The sequence below is a fragment of the Gossypium hirsutum genome, chromosome D07 (genome assembly GCF_007990345.1).
Source record: "Gossypium hirsutum isolate 1008001.06 chromosome D07, Gossypium_hirsutum_v2.1, whole genome shotgun sequence".
NCBI lineage: Eukaryota > Viridiplantae > Streptophyta > Magnoliopsida > Malvales > Malvaceae > Gossypium > Gossypium hirsutum.
In genome coordinates, this window is record NC_053443.1 from 53,105,650 (window position 1) to 53,128,204 (window position 22,555).

The 22,555-nt window shown below is 31.2% G+C and overlaps 1 protein-coding gene across 1 annotated transcript; it reads left to right on the forward strand.

The window, feature by feature from the left end:
- Positions 1 to 15,521: 15,521 nt before the first annotated feature.
- Positions 15,522 to 21,657, forward strand: LOC107954997 (subtilisin-like protease SBT5.3). Its single transcript, XM_016890694.2, has 11 exons — positions 15,522 to 15,928; positions 16,033 to 16,142; positions 16,220 to 16,317; positions 16,403 to 16,567; positions 17,169 to 17,277; positions 19,064 to 19,598; positions 19,841 to 19,938; positions 20,065 to 20,310; positions 20,416 to 20,530; positions 20,622 to 20,835; positions 20,945 to 21,657. Exons 1-11 carry the CDS (start codon positions 15,845 to 15,847, stop codon positions 21,478 to 21,480), a joined length of 2,310 nt encoding a protein of 769 aa, XP_016746183.1. The 5' UTR covers positions 15,522 to 15,844; the 3' UTR covers positions 21,481 to 21,657.
- The last annotated feature ends 898 nt before the right edge of the window (positions 21,658 to 22,555 follow it).

Here is a 22,555-nt window from a genome sequence, read left to right on the forward strand (position 1 = left end):
TTCGACAGACAAATCTGAAGTAATAAGTTATGCCCAGCACTCATTGATATAACCGAAGTACAAATGTGCCCAACACTCATCGACTCGTAGTCGAAATAACCTTGAACTTTTCCTATCCTATGGCATGCCAACTATATCTGACTCTGCCTGAACAATTAATAAGGTAACAATTTTCTCAATTTCCTATATAAGCCAATTTCACAATTCAATGTTACCATTACATCAACCAATTTATCAATTTGCATGCATATCATCATAACTCATATTAACACAAAGTAAATTTTTCGATTACGATAATATACAATATTTTCAAATCTATTCAATTAGTTCTTATCATAAATAACCAGTCAATCAAATTGGTTCAACTCGATTTATTATTTCCAACTCACCTCATGACCTTACTATGCACAGTTCATAAATGCAACAATTGAAGTGTTTCGTATTATAGGAATACAAACTGTAAACTTCGAGCTATTCGTCGACGCCTTTATCTTTTCCCTTCCTTTTTGAGGAATTCGAGTTGGCATTAGCTACGAATTAACATAAACAAACAAAACTATCAATACATAATCAATTTCACACTCAATTGCAAACTTATACAAATTTCACATTTTATTCAATTTAGTCCCTAAAATTGGGACTAACATAACTATCAATTTAAAACTCCAAATTTTAATTTGATTTCACTATAGTCCATTTAGGACCTCTTATTTATCATTTTTACAACAAATTTCATAATTTATGCATTTTAGTCCCTATTAAAAAACTATCAATTAATTTCACAATTTAGTCCTTTTTCACCTCTAAGCTTAAAATCATTCAATTTAACAACTAAAACTTTTATTTCTCAACAATATATAATTTCAAAATTTTAACAATTTTACAAATTGAGACATGAGCTAGCTAGATTAAGCTCTCATGATCTCAAAAACAAAAAAATCCCAAAAAATAATGGGAAATTCTTACCAAATTAAGGTACTAAATGTTGAAAACCCTTGGTTTAAAAATTTTCATTTTATTGAAAATTAAAATTTCCAACATTTAATATTTTAAATATGTTTGATAATTATTTTAATTTTTTACTTAATATAAAAATTTCAACAAAAAAGGTGTTGAATAAGATAGGTAGGTATGTAGCTACTTATCAATTAATTTAGAAAATATTAAGTTGATTTTATTTTATCAATAAAAATTGATATATTGTAAAATAAACTCTTCACTATTCAATTTTTATTTTCTTAATAATCAATAAATTTACTATAATAATTTGTAAATAATATACAATTAATGTGTAACAAAAAAATAATATCAAGTAAATTTTTTTAAAATGATTGTAATTGTAAAAAAAAATTTAAGTAATATTTTCAATTTAAATTATAATTATTTTTAAATTTAAAATTATCATAATTTCTATTAAATTATAATTATTTTAAAATACATAATTATCAAACATTATATTTTACATTAATTTCTTTAACTAATAATAATTCTAAATTAAATATTATAATTATTTTCAAATGTCTATTTAGTAATATGTTAGAAAATAAATTATATTCTCGTCGATTCAAATTTTTTTTCTAAACTCGTGCTTTTATATAAATTATAGATATTTTTATAGATAAATTAAGAATATGGGATGCTTTGGGTAGGTTGACCTCTTTTTCTTACACTTTTGGGATGTTTTGCATTGATTGAGCTGTAGTTTTTCTTCCAATTTCCCACGGACGACATTGATTGTTATAAAAATTAAGTTATACAAAATTTCTAAGGAGATCATAATGGTGGGTCACACCATATGGTGCAAGGAGTCACTAATGATAGAGATTTAGGATAGTATTTTATTATAGCGATGGCTAATGGTTGTTCTCGCATGTTTTGTTCTTTGTCTCCCTTTGATCTTGGAAGTGGGGGTATTAATAGGGGAATCAAGTTTGGAGCGAGCCCCTCATAACATGATTATCTCTGTAATAAAATCCAATTTAGACATAGGTTAAGTTTTGGCTTGAATATATCTTGATGTAGGCTTGGTGTGCTTGGATAGTCAAAAGAATTAATAAGATTGAATTTAATGTGACAATTTTCCTTTATGATACCACATCAATACTCTTTTTAGCGTGAGGTATCTAAGCATGGGTGCTTACTATGTATTACATAAGTAAGAAAAAAAAAAAGAGATTAAATCACTATTTGGGGAGAAAAAAAAAAGAGATTAAATCACTATTTGGGGCCTAAAGTTGGCAACTTTTCCCATATTAGGGTCTAAACTTTTTTTGGTACAAGGTAGGTCCTGGATTTGACAATTGTTCCTACATTGGGACTTGAATTGACAATTTTTCTCACATTGAGGCTTAAACTTTTTTCGGTCCAAGTTAGGTGCTGAACTTGACAATTGTTCCCACATTAGGGCCTGAACTTTAGGTTTTTCAAAGACTAACTTGGACAAAAAAAATTGCAAGTCCTAATGTGAGAACAATTGTCAAGTTCAGGGCCTAACTTGGAAAAAAAAAGTTAAGGTCCCAATTTGGGAACAATTGCCAAGTTCAGGGCCTAACTTGGACAAACAAAAAGTTCAGGCTCCAACATGGAAAAAGTTGCTAAGTTCAAGCCCCAAAATGTGGTTTAACCCCAAAAAAAGAAGAAGGAAATTGTTAGCCAATATCTTCCAACATTAGTCAAGATGACACAGACATATTCATGGGTTAGGCTAAGACATATTCATGGGTTAGGCTACCTATCCAAACCCGAAGACTTGCTTGAAATATGAAAATGTTTAGACAAAAGTAGAAAGGTTTGAGCTTGGACAAAAAAAAACAATAGGTTTGTTTAAAATATGATCAGGCTTGTGCTTCAACATTCAAGGTCCGATTCCAACCAATCTATTTTTTACTTTTGTAATATATTTTTGTTTTATTTCTATATCTTATGTAATTTATTTCACATAAAATCAAAATATAATGATACAATACCATGTAAACATTAAAATATATTTAAGTTGTCTAGATTTAAATTTTTAATAAAAGAAAAATCCTCTAAAATATTAAATATTAAATTAAAAATAATATATTTTTTTTAAAAATAATATAGAATGGTCTAAATTAAGTTTAAATTACACATTTACAAATTTGGACGGGTTTAGAAAAGAATTTAAGTCATCATTTCGAATGCGGTTAAGTATTAATATCATACATAAACCTACTTTATATATATTTGATATAATATTGTTTAAAAAGTTTAATAATGGTTAAGGGTATTCACTGCCTCAGGTGTGGTCTGGATTCGAGTTGTACTAATTGAATTTATTGTTCGGGCTTTATCCTAATATTATCATTAAAAAAAGGGCAAATTACACATAAAAGCCCTATTTTTTAAAAATTTACCGAAATGGGCCCGATATTTTATTATTTATCGGAATGGGTCATTTTCTCCGAAATCGCGTCCACGTCAGCGCGATGTCAGGGGACGTGTCAGAAAATCGCGTCCACGTCAGCGCGATTACTTACGTGGACGCGATTTGTGCCGCACGTGAACAGTACCCACCGGTAAAAAAATTGACCGTTTATGTTTTTTAGCTTGGAAAATTTTGAAAGGCCATAACTTTTAGCTCGGTTGTCCGATTGAGACGATTTTTTTTTATTTCGAATAACTTTTTGAGATCTACGCGCTTTTTTACCTCTAAATTTTGATTTTTTCGGTTTAAAATTGAATTTTGAAACATACAAATCATTATTTTCCTTATTTATTTGAAGTAAACACCGGATTTTTTTTACAGAATTGTTGTATTATTTTTTCTGATTTGACACGTGTATGGAATAGGTCCGATAAATCGTTAGAACGTAAGTAATATGATTAAGATAATAATAGTATTTTTATAATATGTCAATTAATTAGTTTAGCTTAGTTAGTTAAGATACTTGCTCTTTTCCCTTAGTACCTTGGTTCAAATCTTGTTGGTCATAATTTTGAATCTTTTTTGTACTTGTTGCATTTATTTTTTTAATCAATTAACTCTTCAATATTACATTAATATATATTATTAGTACAATAATATAGACGGATTGACAATTTTGAGCTACATATTACAGTAATACATATTGTGGCAAAATATCAAAAAAAGCTCTATTTTTTAAAAATTTATCGAAATGGGCCCGGTATTTTTTTATTTACCGGAATGGGCTATTTTCCCTGAAATCGCGTTTACATCAGCGCGATGTGTCAGCAAATTGCGTCCTCGTAGGCACGATTTGTGTCCACGTAAGCAAAGCGCTCTGACGTGGACGCGATTTGCTGACACGTCCCCTGACATCGCGCTGACGTGGACGCGATTTCGGGAAAAATGGCCCATTCCGGTAAATAATAAAATACCGGACCTATTTCAGTAAATTTTTAAAAAATAAGACTTTTTTTGATATTTTGCCCTAAAAAAAAGTTAAAAAAAATAATGTTTTATATAAAGTAAACAATCTGTAAGTACTAGAGGCGTAAGGAAAAAAGACAGCATTGAATTAGTACGGTTGATCGCCCTATATCTTGTCCCCCTTCAATAAAGCCGAAATACTAAAGATGGAATTATTTAGTTTTGAACAAAGCGGCATCTCCAACATTTATAGTACCACAGAAAGGGTACCATCATTTCATTAACTTTACCAAAAACTACTCTTTTTGTTGGATTTTTTATTTTGGGAAATCAATTTTTAAAATGTGTTTTTTACCTAATATTAAATCATATTGTCTCCCACTTGTATCAAGCTTGATTTGGGTCAAGATCAAATTAAAACGGTTTGCTTCAATTTTATATAAAAAAATTTATCTTTTCATTTAATTTTTCCTTTTTTTATCTTTTAAAATTTTTTATCAAATCAGTTTAAAATAAATGAAAAGGTTAACTTTTATTAATTTGACTGATGTAGCGTACATTTATTTTTAAATTGTCTCATTTTTTTTTAAAATTAATGAAGTAACTTGGCCTTATAGTATAAAGATGCAATAAATATTCTTTTTATACAAATATACAATTATATTACATTGGAGAAGTGAAAAAGAATTTACAAGTACAAATATTAAATATTCTATCAATTTGAAATCCACACAAATTTACGGTTAAAACTAAATTCGCAGGAAATCGGAATATGTTAAAATTAACTAATAAAAGAATATTATATTAAGCATTCAATAGTTTTGTGAATGTAAATTTTTTAGATATTAATTGATGAAAGATCAGCAAGTAAATATGAGCTGTAATTCCTTCTCCTGCACTGTAAGAGAAGAAGATTTGAAGCTCACTGTAAGAGTATGATTGAATCAAATGTTGGGAGGTGAGTGGGAAACTAGAGTTTGACTTCAATATTAATTAAGTTTCACTCTTAATTCTTCTTTTACAAAGTTAAGCTCACTTAATCATTTATATTTGAAGTGCGATGCACCAATTGAATTGATATATTTTTTAATTATTATGCTATAAAATATAAATAGATGCCCAAAAATATCATAGTTTGATATTAAAAATGGTTTCAAAATTTAATAACTTATCAATATTTACATACAATTAATTAAAGAATTTGAATATAATACTGTTGAAGAGATAATTATCAATAGTTAGTTAGGAGCAGATAGTTAGTATATAAATGCATATCAGTTGTAATTTTATATACAGTTTTCATTAATAAAAAACCGATATCAAATTTCTTCTTCTTTCACCTTTTCACATCAATTCTCCATTAATGTTGAAATTCTCAACATGGTATCGGAGCCAACGCTCATTCGCTTCTCAATTGTGGATTATTGATTGCAGTTCATTTGTCACTACTTTGTTTTCTGTTCAAGATTTGTTGCAATGCCAAATTCCTCTGATCTTTCAGTTGATTTCAATCATCCCCCTGTACTTACATCCATATGACACTCCAAGTGCGTTACTCGTTTCTCATAACTTCTTAGGATTAAAAACTATAATATTTGGAGCCAACCTATGCGAATTGCATTATTGGCAAAAAACAAGTTAGGTTTTGTGGATGAGACTTGCTCTAAAGAATCACTAATAGAGGATTTGCATTATCAATGGGAACATTGTAATGCCATAGTTCTGTCATGGATCTTGTAACGCCCCAAAATTTTGAATGAATGACTGTTGAAATTTGCCGTAATTAAATCTATGTATTTGTGGTTCTGTGCTCTGCTTATGTGATTGGGGTTAGAAGTTCGAGTCGTGTCTTTAGAAGTTTTGCAATTAGTAATAGTGGCTAGGCCACGACTTACATGTGAATCTGGCGTTTATTCGGCTATTGATCTGGTAGTTAAGCTGCAAATATTCTGAAAAGTGTCGTATCGACACTAAGCGGTGTGTTGGGATGGTCAGAAATGGTGTGTAGCAGATGGGGGTAGGAATAACTGCATCTGTTTCTGATCTGTTCTGTATGTAAACTAGAATTGTTCTTCCATATAGCTGATACGTTAAATCTGTACTGAATGTTTTCTGATTCTGGGTGAAACTTGAGATTCGAGAATTATTTTTATACTTGTCCTTTATTTAAATCTACTTTTGTTATGCATTGGGTTCATAACTCATTTTCCTTTTGATTGAATTTCAGATGGTTTACAGACTTGAACGGGTCGGCGTTGTGGAAGCTCGATTAATCCGCTTTATCACCCTTTAATTATATTATTAGTAATTTCAGTATTCTCTAGTAATATCACTTTTTAAGATGGTTGAATGATTGGTTGATTTTTATGATTGTTATAATATGTTGAATGACTTCCTTTTGTTAGTGTTTATAAATGTGGGTTTCTAGTAACGTCAATGTAACTCATTGGACTTAGTCTTGACGCTTAGGCCGGGTTTGGGGTGTTACAGATCTAGAACACAGTTAGCAAAGAACTTTCAGCAGGGATAGTTTTTGCTTCTAGTATAGCAATTGTTTGGAAAAATGTAACACCCCTAACTCGTATCCATCGCCAGAATAGGGTTATAGAGTATTACCAGAGTTTACTAATTAATTTTCAGACTTTTCATTCCATCAAGCATTCATATTTATAACCAATCAAAATCAAAACATTAATGAGCTAACGTTAACCAATTTAACTTGTACATGCCATTATAACTAGAATCAAATCTTCCAAAATTATCGATAGAATCAATGGATAATGTGATATATCTCCAACAAGCTTCTAACTCAATCGAGCTTCCGATAATCATTTCAATGCATCAAATAATTATGCATATTACCAATAATAATTCAATTCCAATAATAAAACACACATATATATAGTATTCATTACCAAATAGCATTCACTTCAATTAAAATTATACAGAATATAGTTCATATGGACTTACCAGGCTAAATTGCAGAAATACTAAAATTCAGGGACATTTTGAAAATTTTCTATTTTTCTCAAATTTCCACCCAATCTTGATCTAAATTAATATTTCATTCAATTTAATAATTTAAATAATAAAACAATTCATTTCATGCAATTTGGTCACTTTTTGACATTTTTACAAAATTACCCTTAAAGTTTTAATTTTATTCAATTTAGTCCCTGAGCCTAAAACGTGCAAATTATCCATGCTAGTTGAATATTCATATATATATTTTCCTCCTCCTCCTCTCCATTCCACATCCTTAATTTATATAATATGCTTATAAGTAACATTATCTATGATTTCACTATTTACTTGTAAATTTATTCAAAACTGTCCATTTGAGTCATAGCCACTAAATTATTTTTATCTTGAGCTACAGAACTCAAAATTATAATCTGATAATTTTTCCTGAAACTAGACTCACATATCTTATTACCATAAAATTTTCAAAATTTTTGGTTTAGCCAATAAGTACAATTTATTCTTTAAAGTCACCTCTGTTCTGCTATTTGACAGTTCCGACCCTTCTTCACTAAAACTTAATTATCTCCTTGTACAGAATTCGGATGATATCCGAGTTTGTTTCTATTGAAATACTTTTTAAGGATTTTAAAAATATAAATTCTAACCCATAATTATTTGTGTACAATTTTTGATGATTTTCCAAAGTCAGAACAGGGGAACCCGAAGTCATTCTGACCTTGTCTCACAAAATCTATTATATCTCATGATTTACAATTCCATTACTTACACCATTTCTTCTATGAGAAACTAGACTCAGTAAGTTTTAATTCCATATTTTGTTCATCCTCTAATTTCATTTTCACAATTTATGGTGATTTTTCAAAGTTAACCTATTGCTGCTGTCCAAAACTGTTTTAGTGCAAAATGTTAATTACTAAGTTTATAACTTCCTTATTCCCTTTCTCTATAATATTTCCCATCACTTTCACTTATTTCTCTTCACTAATATATCAAGAACATAAGACTTTATATAAGAAAACTCTACTATAACATCTTTTCCATGCTATTTCAATAATATCAAACTTAAAAATATATTGAAATCTCAATGTTCTTACCTTGTCCTATTGATTTCAACCTTTAACTTGATTTTCTCTCTCCTCCAGCTTCAATTTCTTGAATCCAACTTGGTATTCTAGCTCCCCATAGTCTCCTTGTTATCTTTCTCTTTTGATGGCTATGGAAATTCTTTTGATTTCTAAGTGAAAATGGTGAATTTTTTTGGTAGAAGGACCAAATTGTAAAGAAAGCAAAACTTTCTTTATTATGTTCTCTTCTAACGTGAATTGCATGGAAAAGATGGTGGGTTGGTTGCTTTTCATCTTTCTTTCCACATATATATACTAAATATTAAAATAATAAAATAATAACATATCATTTAAAAATCAAATTAAAATATTAATAAACTAATATTTATTTATTTAATTAATCTAAAATATCTCCAACATCATCATTATCTTCTAGATTTCTCTCTCTTCTAAATGACCATTTTGTCCTTTATGATCTTTTAAAATTTCATCCTTGAGTCATTACTTAATTTGGTAAAATTACGATTTAGTCCATCATAATTCTTCACCTATTCAATTTGGTCCTAATTCATCCATTTTCCTTAGTTTCTAGATTATTCCACCCTTAAAATATTTGCACTATTGGTCCTTCAACTTTTTCTTATTTACACTTTAACCCCTCAAATTTTGAGTATTTATCCTTGGACAACAAAACTTTTCTCACTTTTGCGATTTAATCCTTTCTTGAATTAATATGTCATAATATACTTCTCAATGTTGACATAACTCAAAATTACCCTTTTTATCACTTTATTTCCTTATTTTACTATACTAGGAATATTATCTTACTTTCTTACTGTAGTAATTTTCGGGGTATTACAAAAAATCTTAATGAACGTTTTAATAAAGTTGATGGATCTCGAGTCTATTTTCTGGACCGTGAGATCACTTCTCACCTTTAAGAAACTGCTTCAATGTCTGTGTATTTCACTAAATTATACTTTCTTTGGGAGGAGTATTATGCTTTTGTGCCTTTCTCTTCTTCTGGTTGTGAACAATCAAAGCAGGGAATTTTTTAAGAGTATCATACTTGATTTAAATAAACTCTAATTGATCATAACCATATTTTTCTTAAAACACTAATTAAATTGCATTTAATTATTTCTTAAAACTTTTCATAAATTTTGTAATGTTTCGTTAGCAATATGATTATGAAATTAAAATATAATAATATAATAATATATAAGTTTAATTTCAAAATCATGATAATTGATACTCAACTAAATTTAAATAAACTAAAATTTAAAGTTACTTTTAAAATGTAAATATTGTAATAATAGATTGTGTGAAATTATATTTCTATATATAGTTTTTAATTTAATTTTAATTATTAATTAGTGAATGTAGATTGTTAATTAAATTTAAATATTGTGACCATTAAATAATTTATTGTAATACTATTTATATTTTTAAATATCTACTTCAATTTAATTTGTAAAAATAGTAATTAACTTAAAAAGATTTTTTTAAATGATTTTAAAATTTACATTGACTTTTTATGCAAATGTAACATGTAAAACGTTATTAAAAATTATATAAAAAAAAGGGGAGGGTTTTATGTTGCAACTTTTCCCTCTAAAAATGCTTACTTTTCCTTGTCAAATGTTAAATTTTTATAATGTGAACGCATTAAAAACTTAAGAACCTAATTTTATTTCACACGGGTTGATTGTATGCATTAATTAAATTACACTTAAGTGTTTGTTAACAATTTTCATAAAATTTGTAAGTTTTCATTAATAATACAATCATAATATATAAGTTTAATTTTAAAATATGATAATTGATATTAGAATAAATTTAAATAAACAATATTTTAAAATTATTTTTAAAATATAAATATTATAATAGTATAATGTGTGAAAGTTTATTTTTATAAATGATTTGTAAGTTAATTTTAATTATTAATTAGTAAATGTAGATTGTTAATTATATTTAAAAATTGTGACCACTAAATAATTCATTATAACAATATTTATTTCAATCTTAATAGTATATTTAATTTGTAAAAATAGTGATAAACTTAAAAAGAATTTTTTTAAACAATTTTAAAATTTACATTAACTTATTATGTAAAATTACAAGTTGAATTATTGAATATAAAAAAATTAGAAGTACTTATTATGAAAAATATAACATTCAGCACACCATTAAACTTACCATATATTTGTCTCATTTTACTCCTATCAAGAGTGTAGGATTTTATAAACAACAACTTGGCAATTGTTAAACTCTTATACTTACCATATATTTGTCTCATTTTACTCAAGAGCTTCTAATCCTAGAGAATCCCCGTATAAAAGATGTCCACTTTCTCTATGATTAAGCTTATCACAACAATTTGATTATAAATATCATTTGGTTTGACAATTTTAAAAAAGAACACCAAAAGTCACCTCTAAATTATATAATTTCCAATAATTAATTGAACAACACTGGAAACTAATAATTAAATGCAACAACCTTAATCTCTTTCTTCTTCTCAAACTGGGTGGTGTTTAGACTTCTTATTTATGAGTTGATACATCACGAATTAAAGGGAAAGAACGAAACCATTTTCACCAATAGTCTTACAAAAGAAAACTTAACAAGTGCACAATTTAAGAAAAGAAAGGTTTTTTTTTGTTAAGAGAATTTTTTTTCAAAGAAAAGCTCTATATTGTTTAACGGAATGAACTATACTGCTATAGGTCTCAAAATAAGTTTGGCTAGATTCTATGATGGATGATGTAGTGCATAACAATGGGGAGGATGGAAATGTGGAATGGTCAAAATCTGAGACGGGTTTGAATGAGCATGATTATGTTATTGTTGCGAGATGATCGTTCGTGTAGTACATAAAGTTAGCGAATCCTTCAAGTTTGGTGAATTCTTTATGATTGGCAAACTCACCAATATTGACGAACTCCCCCAAAATGGTATACGCACCAATACTGGCGAATTCTCTAAGATTGGAGAGCTACTACAAAGTGGCGAGCTCCTTACTTAGGCGAGCTGTGGTCACAGGACAAGTGTGAACTAAAGTCACAAGAAGAATGCGAACTGAGGTCACGATAAAACATGCAAGTTGTCTAAAAATCAACCATGGAGCTATGAAGCAAAAATGGATTTTTTTAAAAGCGTGCGTGCAAATTTTGTTTACATATTATATATTTTCTTTCTAGAAGATTTGGTATTTATTAGTATAATATATTTAATATTTATTAGGATAAGATCTTAGTTATTTCTTTCCATATTTAGCATATATAAATCAAGTATAATAATTTGGTAACTTTAGGAAGGAAATTTAATAATTTACAAATTACTTGAATTAAAATTTCAAAGTAAATAAATAAAAAATTAAATGTTTGACATTTAAATGTAAATTTAATGTAATACCCCATAACCGAACGAGACTATAAGGCCAAGCCTGGAGAGTTACAACGAATAACAATAAAAAAAACACTCTACAATTTATATTAAAACTCCTTTAAAGTCATATAAAGTTTTAATAAAGACAAACCAGTAATTTGTGATTATCATTCAACTAACTGAAACTACGAAACAATTAACATTATTAATAATACTAAACGGTGTAAAATGCATAACCGAGCTCCCCATCTGCCGACCCGTTCAAGTCTGTGATTTACCTAAAATTCATTCAACAATAATTGAATTAATATATCATAAAGGAACCAACTATTTACATATTCAATAGGGTATCGATAAAACCAAGATATCTAAGTGCAGGTGTTGATTCAGAATCAGGAAACAATTCATTCAGTTACATATTAGAATCATACAGATAGATAACAATTCAAACTATAGTCAAATGCAAAATATAACATAATAGATGTAATTACTTAAAACCAGCCGCTACACACCATCTCCAACCAACCTAACACACCAAATAGGGTATTTATTACCCTTTCAACCCCACACACTACACAATGTCGGTTTGACACGTTTCAAAGAATACAGTCTGGTTGCCAGATCAGAACACAGATACCAGTGATTTAACCATTTTTTCAGAACAAAATACTTCCTCCTGATTCAATTCTCACCCCACGCACATGCAGACTTCACATGACAATTAATTTAGAGTTTTATGCGAATACTCAAATATAACTCATACTCGAATACAGTGGATCAATTCCATTAACATTAGTCAAACACAATACACACGCTGATAATCAGTACTCAAGTTCCAGATCACATAATATCAGTTTATATAGTTTAATTCGGTTCAAATGGCCTCACAAAAGGCTTGTATTCGGTTGAGAGATTCTCGGGATATGGCAAAATTTCGTAAACTCGCCTACACACCTTAGGTAATTGGCCCGTGCGACTCCACACGACCTGGTACACACCTGTGTGCTTGCCCGTATGATCATTATTTTGTAAACAGTGAGTTACATAGCCTGGACACACGCCCGTGTCCTTGGCCCGTGTGAACCCTGCACTATCATGGCCACACACAGTCTGGACACACACCTGTGTCCTTTGCTCGTGTGGCTCTTACTTGGTGAACAGTGAGTTACATAGCCTACCACACGCGCACACGGCCGTGTGGCGTCGACAACCATGTTTTTCGGCATCCAAAATTCGTAAAAACTCGAGTTTTCAGTAAGCACCTGAAGTAGTTTCGAAGCTAGAACAACGCAGAAGATTCCTGAGACCTAAAACGAACAATCTATAACCAGTTAAGTGATAATTTGAAACAACACTAAGATTATCACACAACCAACTTTGTCGAAACGTTTCGACATGAAAAAATCCTAAATACCGTATTACCTTCGCACCACTACAATCATGAATCTAGAGCGTTAGAGGGATCGTTATCTTCTAGACCTTCCCCTAGGGACAACAACCGAACATGTAATCAAAAGGCTCAAACAGTTTACGCAAAAACTACACTTGGCAGGGAAGACAACAACTAATGTTTTTTTTCCAAAGTGAAACAATCGAGTGCAGGAAATTAACAGAACGCAAACTTACCCGACAACGACAACAAACAAGATGTATGTACCTAAGCAGCGAATGAACGTAAAGGAAAAAGAACTCAAAGGGAAAGAGACAAAGAAAGAAAGAAGAAAAGGAAAGGAAAAAAAAGAAATGGAAAAGCAGGGAGAAAAAAGGAACATTTAATTTAATTTAACCACTGATCACAACTCCGACATTAAGCAAAAATATTATCTGACGCGCACACCAAGACTCAAACACAAGACCAGAGGGTATACAAACACTTAACTATTAAACCAATAGGCTCATTCTTAATATAAATTTAGACAAAATTAAATCTAAGTCAATGGCTCAAGAATAGAGGTTAGTTAAAATTAAAATAGAAAAACCTCTAAAATCACATCTCAAATCCTTGACCTCAAACACATATACAAATCACATAACCACATATACAGGGACTCAATTACAATAGAATCCAACAATCACACACTCAAAATTTTAAGGCGTTACATTTAACTAAATATATTAAATGCTTTGAATATACACATGTCAATATTTTGCGCAGCCAGCTAAGATAATTTCCATAAATGCTTCAATATCCTACTCTAGTGTATATATATGATTAGTTGTATTCACTATATAAGAATAAGTATACTTATTTGGTAACTTTAAGAAGGAAATTTAGTAATTTACAAATTGGTAAAGATTACTTGAATTAAAATTTTAAAGTAAATAAATAAATAAAATTAAATGCTTGACATCTAAATACAAATTTGATCAAATATATTAAATGCTTTGAAGGTACACATGTCAATTAAAGGGGTGGCCACTTGTGAGTATTTACACTATCATCTCAAATAATTTTCATAAATGCTTCATATCCTATTATTAAATAAAATGAGTAAATTAATCTCTGTGTATTAAATTAAAAAAAAGTAAATTGATTTTTTTTGTTAAAATTTTTATTCATTTGTACGGTTAAAAATTGGCACCGGCAATAGAATAATTAGATTATGACACGAGACATGCTAATGTACATGGGTCAGTTTTTAACAGTAAAATGCTCAGCTTGCTCTTCGACCTAACGTATAAGTAGGGGTGTTCACAGTTCGGTTAAAACCAAATTAATCGGCCGAACCGATCTAATTCGATTAATCAGTTGGTGGCTGAATTTAGTTCGGTTGGAAGTCGGTTAATGATTTTTTTAGAATTTCGATTATCGGTTAATTCGGTCCAAAATCGAGTAATTAACCGAAATAAATAATGTATATTATATAATATATTTTCAATATTAACAATATATTTTTTGAACTATTATTTTTTATATTAACAGAAATAACTAATATATAATATATTTTTTTGAACTATTAAAAAAATTCAACATTAGCAAATTACTTTTTATATGTTTTATACTTATTTTAACTAAAAAAATAAAAATATATAAATTTTGATTAACTTGGTTAACCAATCAAATTACCCGAAATATTTTAGATCGAACCCACCGTTTAAACACTTAAGTATAAATATTAATTTATTAATTTTTAAATAAAAAAATAAAATATCTTCATAATATTTTTATTTAAGAAAAGAGTTGTGGAATAGCGGTAATATTTTGTTTTTGGTAATAGGGATAGCCATAATATTAGAATTGACTTAGCCCAATATCTGGACTACAGTTAGTCAAATGGCATACAATGGAGTGAAACTCGTTCACCCACTTCACCGCTGACTTCTAAACAACAAAAGGCAAAATACAGTAAGCCTCCATTTTCAACTTAATCTCAATGCTAAACAAAGCATCTCTTTGAACCATGTTATGTTTACTAATAAACCAATCATAATACCATATGAATATATATTATTTCTTGATATGGATTGGATTGTGGCATCAAATAAGTAGACAAAAGCAACTAGTCCAAAGTTGAGTGTTTGAGTGGCCCCATCGGACGGCCAGCTGACACATGCTCGACTCCTCTTCTTGACCCTATATCGAAGGCTAGCCTTGTTATCACCCTTGCTCAATAAATTAAATAAATAAACATGTTTGTCAGCTCATAATTGTCAATTATGTTATCTCCAACATACAAGCAGGGTTAATGATATTCCTACAAACCCATCCTTTTTTCTTTTTAATCGTCGTCAAGTTTAGCCCCGTCAACTCCGAATCTACATTCAAACCAAAATCACGCTAAAACTGTTATTTTACTGTTTCATTTATACTCATAAACCGATTATAAATAAGTCTGCCATAGCCATTTAGATCCTGCAATTGGAGTTCACATGTTGATGATTTTGCTTTCAAAAGTCAGAATTGAGATTCTATTATGATTAAAAATTATTTTTAATTAATTCCAAGACAGTGTCATAAACACAACTCCAATATCCCTGTTCCATTCTACTTTATTATATAAACTGAGGGGTTGGAACAGAGGTGATACAGAACAAGCTGCAAGCCAAGCAAATGAGACTTTCAAATGCTACCCTTTGTTTGGTTTCCTTTATTGTTTTCTCCTTTTTGCAGAGCCCCGCATTTGCTGTCAAAAGGGTAAGCATTTCGATTCAACCCCCACCTTTGTCTTCCATTAATGGTGCTTACAATGATTATTGAAGAAAAAAGAAAAATTTCATTGGTGGTTGTTGTTGATGTAGTCATATGTGGTATACTTGGGAGGTCATTCGCATGGAGTCCAATCGTCATCGATTGATCTCGATGCTGTGACGGAATCTCACTACCATTTTCTCGGATCATTCCTCGGCGGGTAAGTTCGTTTCGTGGAGTAAACATATTTGAAGCCTTTTTTTTTCTTTACATCTTGAATGATTTGTTTCGAAACAGCCATGAGCATGCTCGAGAAGCTATCTTTTACTCTTATACAAGGCACATCAATGGTTTCGCTGCTCATTTAGACGATGAAGTAGCAGCTCAGATCGCAAGTAAATGTCCATTTCTTTTTTTTATTTTTCTTCTCTGCTTCAATTTTCCCGAGAAACTGTGTTAAAAAAACTCTTTTGTCCGCAGGGCATCCCAAAGTAGTTTCACTGTTCTTGAACAAGGGAAGAAAGCTACACACAACGCGATCCTGGGATTTCCTTGGTTTGGATCACAACGGTGTCGTTCCATCCAACTCAATCTGGAACAAAACCAGGTACGGTGAAGACACCATCATCGGAAACCTTGACACTGGTGAGTTACATCTTAATCTTTCATATGATTACCGGTCTTGTAAATAATAACTACATGAACTGACTGGACAATGTGTTTTGTTTGTTTTATCAGTTAACTTGGTTCCCATATGACAAAACTCATAAATGAATACAGATTGGATCTAACATATTAATAATTTTTAATTTGGAAAGCTGAACTTAATAAAAAGAAAAGGGTTTTGCTTTTTACAACGTTGAAATTAAGATAATGATGTAAATAGACAATTTGGTTCAAATATACCATACACGTAGCTTAAATTATGATAGGTGGTGATTTTCCCAATCCATGAACCTGAGATGCAGTCATTGACTAGTCCCACTGCGTGTTCGTGCATGATGAAGCGTCTATATTATAAATGTGTAATGTAGCTATTCCATTGATAAGGCAGCTTAACAAAAATTAAATACTGAATAGATAGCGGTTGGACAAGGATTGAAAAGTAGTGCAATAAAACAAGAAATCAAAGATGAATATCGCCCATGGTTTGCTTGTATTTTAGTGAAAGGCTTTGACTTTCACAGCCATTAACGCATGTTGAATGGGGATTTATTATTATTATTTTTTTGGCTTTTATGCTAAGGTGTTTGGCCAGAATCAAAAAGTTTCAGTGATGATGGGTATGGACCGATTCCTTCAAAGTGGAAGGGAATTTGTCAAAATCAGAAAGATGCTGGATTTCACTGCAACAGGTCTGTTTTTTATTTGTTTCTTTCCCCTGCCATCCCCACCTTTCATCCCACGCCCATGGCAGTGGTGTACCTTTTTCAAGGATGATGTTCATTTTGTCTTCTTAACACTTATTGTGTTTAAATTTGATAGAGGAAAGTAGCTAAAAACCCAGTTCTAAGAATGCCCTTAATAGAAACCCTTAGTTATTGCATAATGTAGGGTTTAATTGTGGAAAGGTCTCCATCGTTGTGAACCCAGAAAGAATGTGGCATGTGTGCAGACTGCAGAGGTGAAATTTAGGTAATGTAGGAATCTTCATCAGTTCCAATTTGATGGTGGGGATGGACCAGTATCTGTAATAATATAAATATAAATATAAAAAGCATAGCAATTTGGAATTTCATGGTAAAGCTGAGGGTACCACTTTATCTAAGAGTTAGTGAATTTAAAAAAAAAAAAACTTAACACAAATAGAAAAGGGTGTATACTGTGGTTTAAGTTCCATGGGAACAAATAATGGTTCACCTTTTCTAGTAGACACAGATACAAGTTTAAAATTCCAATGACTTTATTTTGTATCCGACTCAAGTTCAACACCTACTCAAATATAGGAATGAAATATGACTCCCTGAAAACATAAAAATGCTCTAATACGGGACAGATATCAGACACTCACAGATGAATCCGAATAACATAGATTCCATCCGTAGGACCATTGAGGTTTTAGTCTAAAAACCAGTACTCAGTTCCAGCCTCCCTTTTTTTATGTCATTAAACTTACTGAAAAAACGAAGTGTCTGTAAGTGGATAAAATCTAGATAAGATTCTTTTATCACCTATTTTCTCCCTCACATTTGTCAATGAAAATAAGTCATGTGTTTAAAATTGTTTACTTGATATAAAAAGAATTTCATGTTATATATTTTTGGTAAGTGAGCAATTTTTAATTCTTGGCTTGCTTTTCACTGTGAAGCAAGACTCTCTCTGTATTGCAATGGAGTATGATTTAAATATTAGCAATATATATATTTTTAAATAAACTGACTGTATTCTGAAAATTTTTGTTTATAGTTTATTACAACCTGTTTGAAAATCTCAAACAATGAGCTAATTTGTATTACCCTTCCACACTAATGACAGAATAGTTTAATCTGATATTCTTATATAGTTAAACACTTTGTTGCCTAAAAGCAAGACAGCAAAGAATTGTTTATGTTGCCATTTAAAAACACTCAAATATAATGAGATTTAAAAGCCACTGAATTGTATAAGATCTAGGTTCATGTTCTTGGACAAGTCCAAAAAAACCTTTGAGACACACAATAGTCAGCCGGCATTTTATAGATCCCCTATAATCTGCTTTAATACGGTTCACTTTTCACGGTTAGCAGCAAAGTGTCGTGGGCCGAGACTCAAAGCTCGGGCCAGTATAGGTGATTGGTTCAGCGCCCTGACTGTGACACAAAGCTTCTGGCAGCTTGAATGGCACATGCATGCGTGCACTGCTTTGCTTGCAACTTGCAATTGCATAAAATATTCATACTTATTCTGATATTCCCTTGCTGTCAATGCTCAGATCAGCTTTCTCCTTTTTTTGGGGGGTTGAAATGTTATTTTTATCATGCTGTTGTCTTATTATGGGGTCTTTTTTATCCTGGAAAAAGCTACTGCCCCTTTTCCTGAAGGTAGTTTAGGTTTATAAAGTTGGTATCTAAATCGAAATTTAAGTTTGTTTATTGATGATGTGTGTTCTTTCTAGTATTTCTAAACCATGTTAGTGCCTAAATTGTTGGAGTTATGTTAAAGGAAGCTAATTGGAGCGAGGTACTTCAACAAAGGCTATGCATCTGTTGTTGGCAAACTCAACTCGTCATTCGATACTCCACGCGATAAAGAAGGTCATGGAACGCATACCTTATCGACTGCTGGGGGTAACATGGTACCCAGGGCAAGTGTTTTTGGTTTTGGCAAAGGAACCGCAAAAGGTGGATCCCCTAGAGCCAGAGTAGCAGCATACAAGGTGTGCTGGCCACCGGTTTCAGGAAATGAATGCTTTGATGCAGATATATTGGCAGCTTTTGATGTGGCCATTCAGGATGGTGTCGACGTGCTGTCAGTTTCACTGGGAGGAGATCCTACTGCCTTTTTCAATGACAGCGTTGCGATCGGTTCTTTTCATGCCATCAAGCATGGAATTGTTGTGGTCTGCTCGGCTGGAAATTCAGGACCTGCTGATGGGACTGTCTCTAACATTGCACCATGGCAGATAACAGTCGGAGCCAGCACAATGGATAGGGAGTTTCGTAGTGTTGTTGTCCTTGGCAACAATATGCACTACAAGGTTATTTCATCCCTCCCGTCAAGTCTAGTTACTGAAGATCAAAATGATAAATATCGTCAAACATAAGTCGAAATGCGATCAGGACTAATAGAGTAAAAAGTAGCAACATAATCATCCAATTGAATGCAAAATTAAACACAAAAATAGAGAGAAAGCAAACTACTACTTAAGATTGTTGGTTCATAACATGCTTCATATGTTTTCACCTAGCACTTATAAATACTTATGTTTCCTTTTTGAAGGGACAAAGTTTATCATCTAAAGTTTTGCCAGACAAGAAGTTCTTCCCTCTTTTAAGTGCAGCGGATGCTAAGTTGGCGAATGCATCCATTCAAAATGCGTAAGGATATAACACTTGTAAATAGTGTACCTTGGTTTCAGTTATACCAACTGTTCAGTAATATACGTATCTTCTCTTCTCGTCATTTTTTGTATATATACATGCTGATTTGTAGACATCATGCAGAACATTATGCCAGGCTGGTGCCCTTGATCCTAAAAAGGTGACTGGAAAGATCTTGGTTTGTCTTCGAGGGAAGAATGCGAGGGTGGACAAGGGTCAGCAAGCAGCTCTGGCTGGCGCTGTTGGCATGATTCTTGCGAATGACTTTCTCACAGGGAATGAAATTATTGCCGATGCTCATCTCCTCCCGGCTTCACATATCAATTACACCGATGGTCTTGCTGTTTTCGCTTACATTAATTCAACAAAGTAAGTGCGAGGATCAATAAATATGTTACCCTTACGAGTCATTCTGTGAGCTTATATGACAACAGTATTAGACGTTCACTGACTATGTATGGATATCGGGAACAGGAATCCCATGGCTCGTATTATGCCCGTGACCACCCTAATTGGCACAAAGCCAGCCCCCTTCATGGCAGCATTTTCATCAAAGGGACCTAATACCATCACACCTGAGATCCTCAAGGTACTTGCTACCAGCAGCAACTATATATATATTTGTTTTTTCATCTGATAAATTGTATCTCATACTCGGTATTTTTGTATCCAATATTCAGCCTGATATCACTGCACCAGGAGTGAGTGTAATAGCTGCCTATACAGAAGCAGAAGGGCCAACAAATGAAGATTTCGACAAGCGCCGAGTTCAGTTTAACTCAGTATCAGGCACTTCGATGTCATGTCCTCATGTTTCAGGCATTGTTGGCCTTCTTAAAACCCGATATCCTAATTGGAGCCCTGCAGCAATCAAATCAGCTATTATGACCAGTGGTAAGAAACCTGTTACCTCGAACAATAAACCTTAGGTTTCTAGTTCTTGAATTTTCATTAAGATTATGATTGCGGAATAAACCCCTACATTTTTCCCCCTATGTTGCAGCAACCACACTGGATAACGCAAACGAGAGGATTCTAAATGCATCATACATCAAAGCCGGACCGTTCAGCTATGGATCGGGACATATACAACCAAACCTTGCTATGGATCCGGGACTTGTTTATGACTTATCCACTAAGGATTACCTAAACTTTCTATGCACATTGGGGTACAACGACACACTAATATCAGCATTCTCGCAGGACAACTATAAGTGCCCCGGTTCGATCAATCTTGCCAACTTCAACTACCCTTCAATCACTATCCCTAACCTTGTTGGATCCATTACAGTGACTAGGACTGTTAAAAATGTAGGAACACCAGGCACTTACAGAGCTCAAGTGCAGCAACCAGTCGGAATTTCGGTTAAGGTTAAGCCGAAAAAGTTGAAGTTCAAAAAGGTTGGCGAAGAGAAGACCTTCATAGTTAGCCTGAAGGTTAAAAAAGGCGAAGCAATTAAGGAATACGTATATGGGCAGCTGGTATGGTCAGATCATGTACACTATGTTAGGAGTCCTATAGTAGTGAAGGCAGTCTAAAAGTATAAAAGCTGTCAAAAAAAAAAAAAAAACAGGCTTGGGTTAGCATTAAGTTTTTAATCCCTGGATTTTAACCCATTGGTTGCTACCTCTTATTTGCTTTAGGCATGGCCTTCAATGTGTTCTATATTATTCTTCAAGGCCAAACAATAAATGATTGAAATCCAGTTAGATGAATCAGACCTTTTCCATCTTTTCTTTCTCTTTTTCCTTTTACTTTTTTAACTTGACAATCAAATTAAATTTCGAGTTTACTTTATATTTGTTTTTCTTAAGATAAAATTACGAATATGTTTATTTCACTGAAAATGACTTTAGGAAAAGTTAATATTTTAGGGTGATTTGATGAATTTGTGTAAAATATTTTCTATTGTTTGACAGATTCTTTAAAAATATTTTATAAAATCTATTTTCAATGAAACAAACATACATTTGAGATTTTCTTATCTTTTCATTATTTAATTGAGTTTATTTTATATCCATATATTTATATTTTACATTGTTTTTGCATATATCATAAATATTTTGTTAAATTCAGGTTCATACAACGTTATTTTTTAGTTACATGACTAAGTGAGTATTTTTTATTTTAAAATGTGACATCAACAAAATTGAAAAGAAAATTTAACATGTCAACAATTGGACTTGATTTTCAAAACTGAAAAGTAGAGAGACTAAATTCTTAAAAATAAAAGTACGAAGACTAAATTGCAAATTTGTGAAGAATACGTAGACCTATGACATATTTTAACATTTATAATATATTTATAATTGTAATAAATATTTATTATTAAAATATTAATATTGAATATTTTCAATGTGAAGAATATTATTTAAAAATTTGATTATTAAAATAAAATTGAAATTTTAGATAATTTATTAAAATAATAAATTATATAACCAGATAGTCCTAATGATCAGAGGATCGAGTGGACGGAAGTCGTAATTTGAAAAGTAAAATTTGATAACATAAATTTGATTTGTTTGAAAATTAAATTTTTTGAATAGTTTGAAAAACTTAAATTCTAAAAGCTAGAAAGTTTGGAGAACCAAAATTTTTATCTTTGTATGGAGT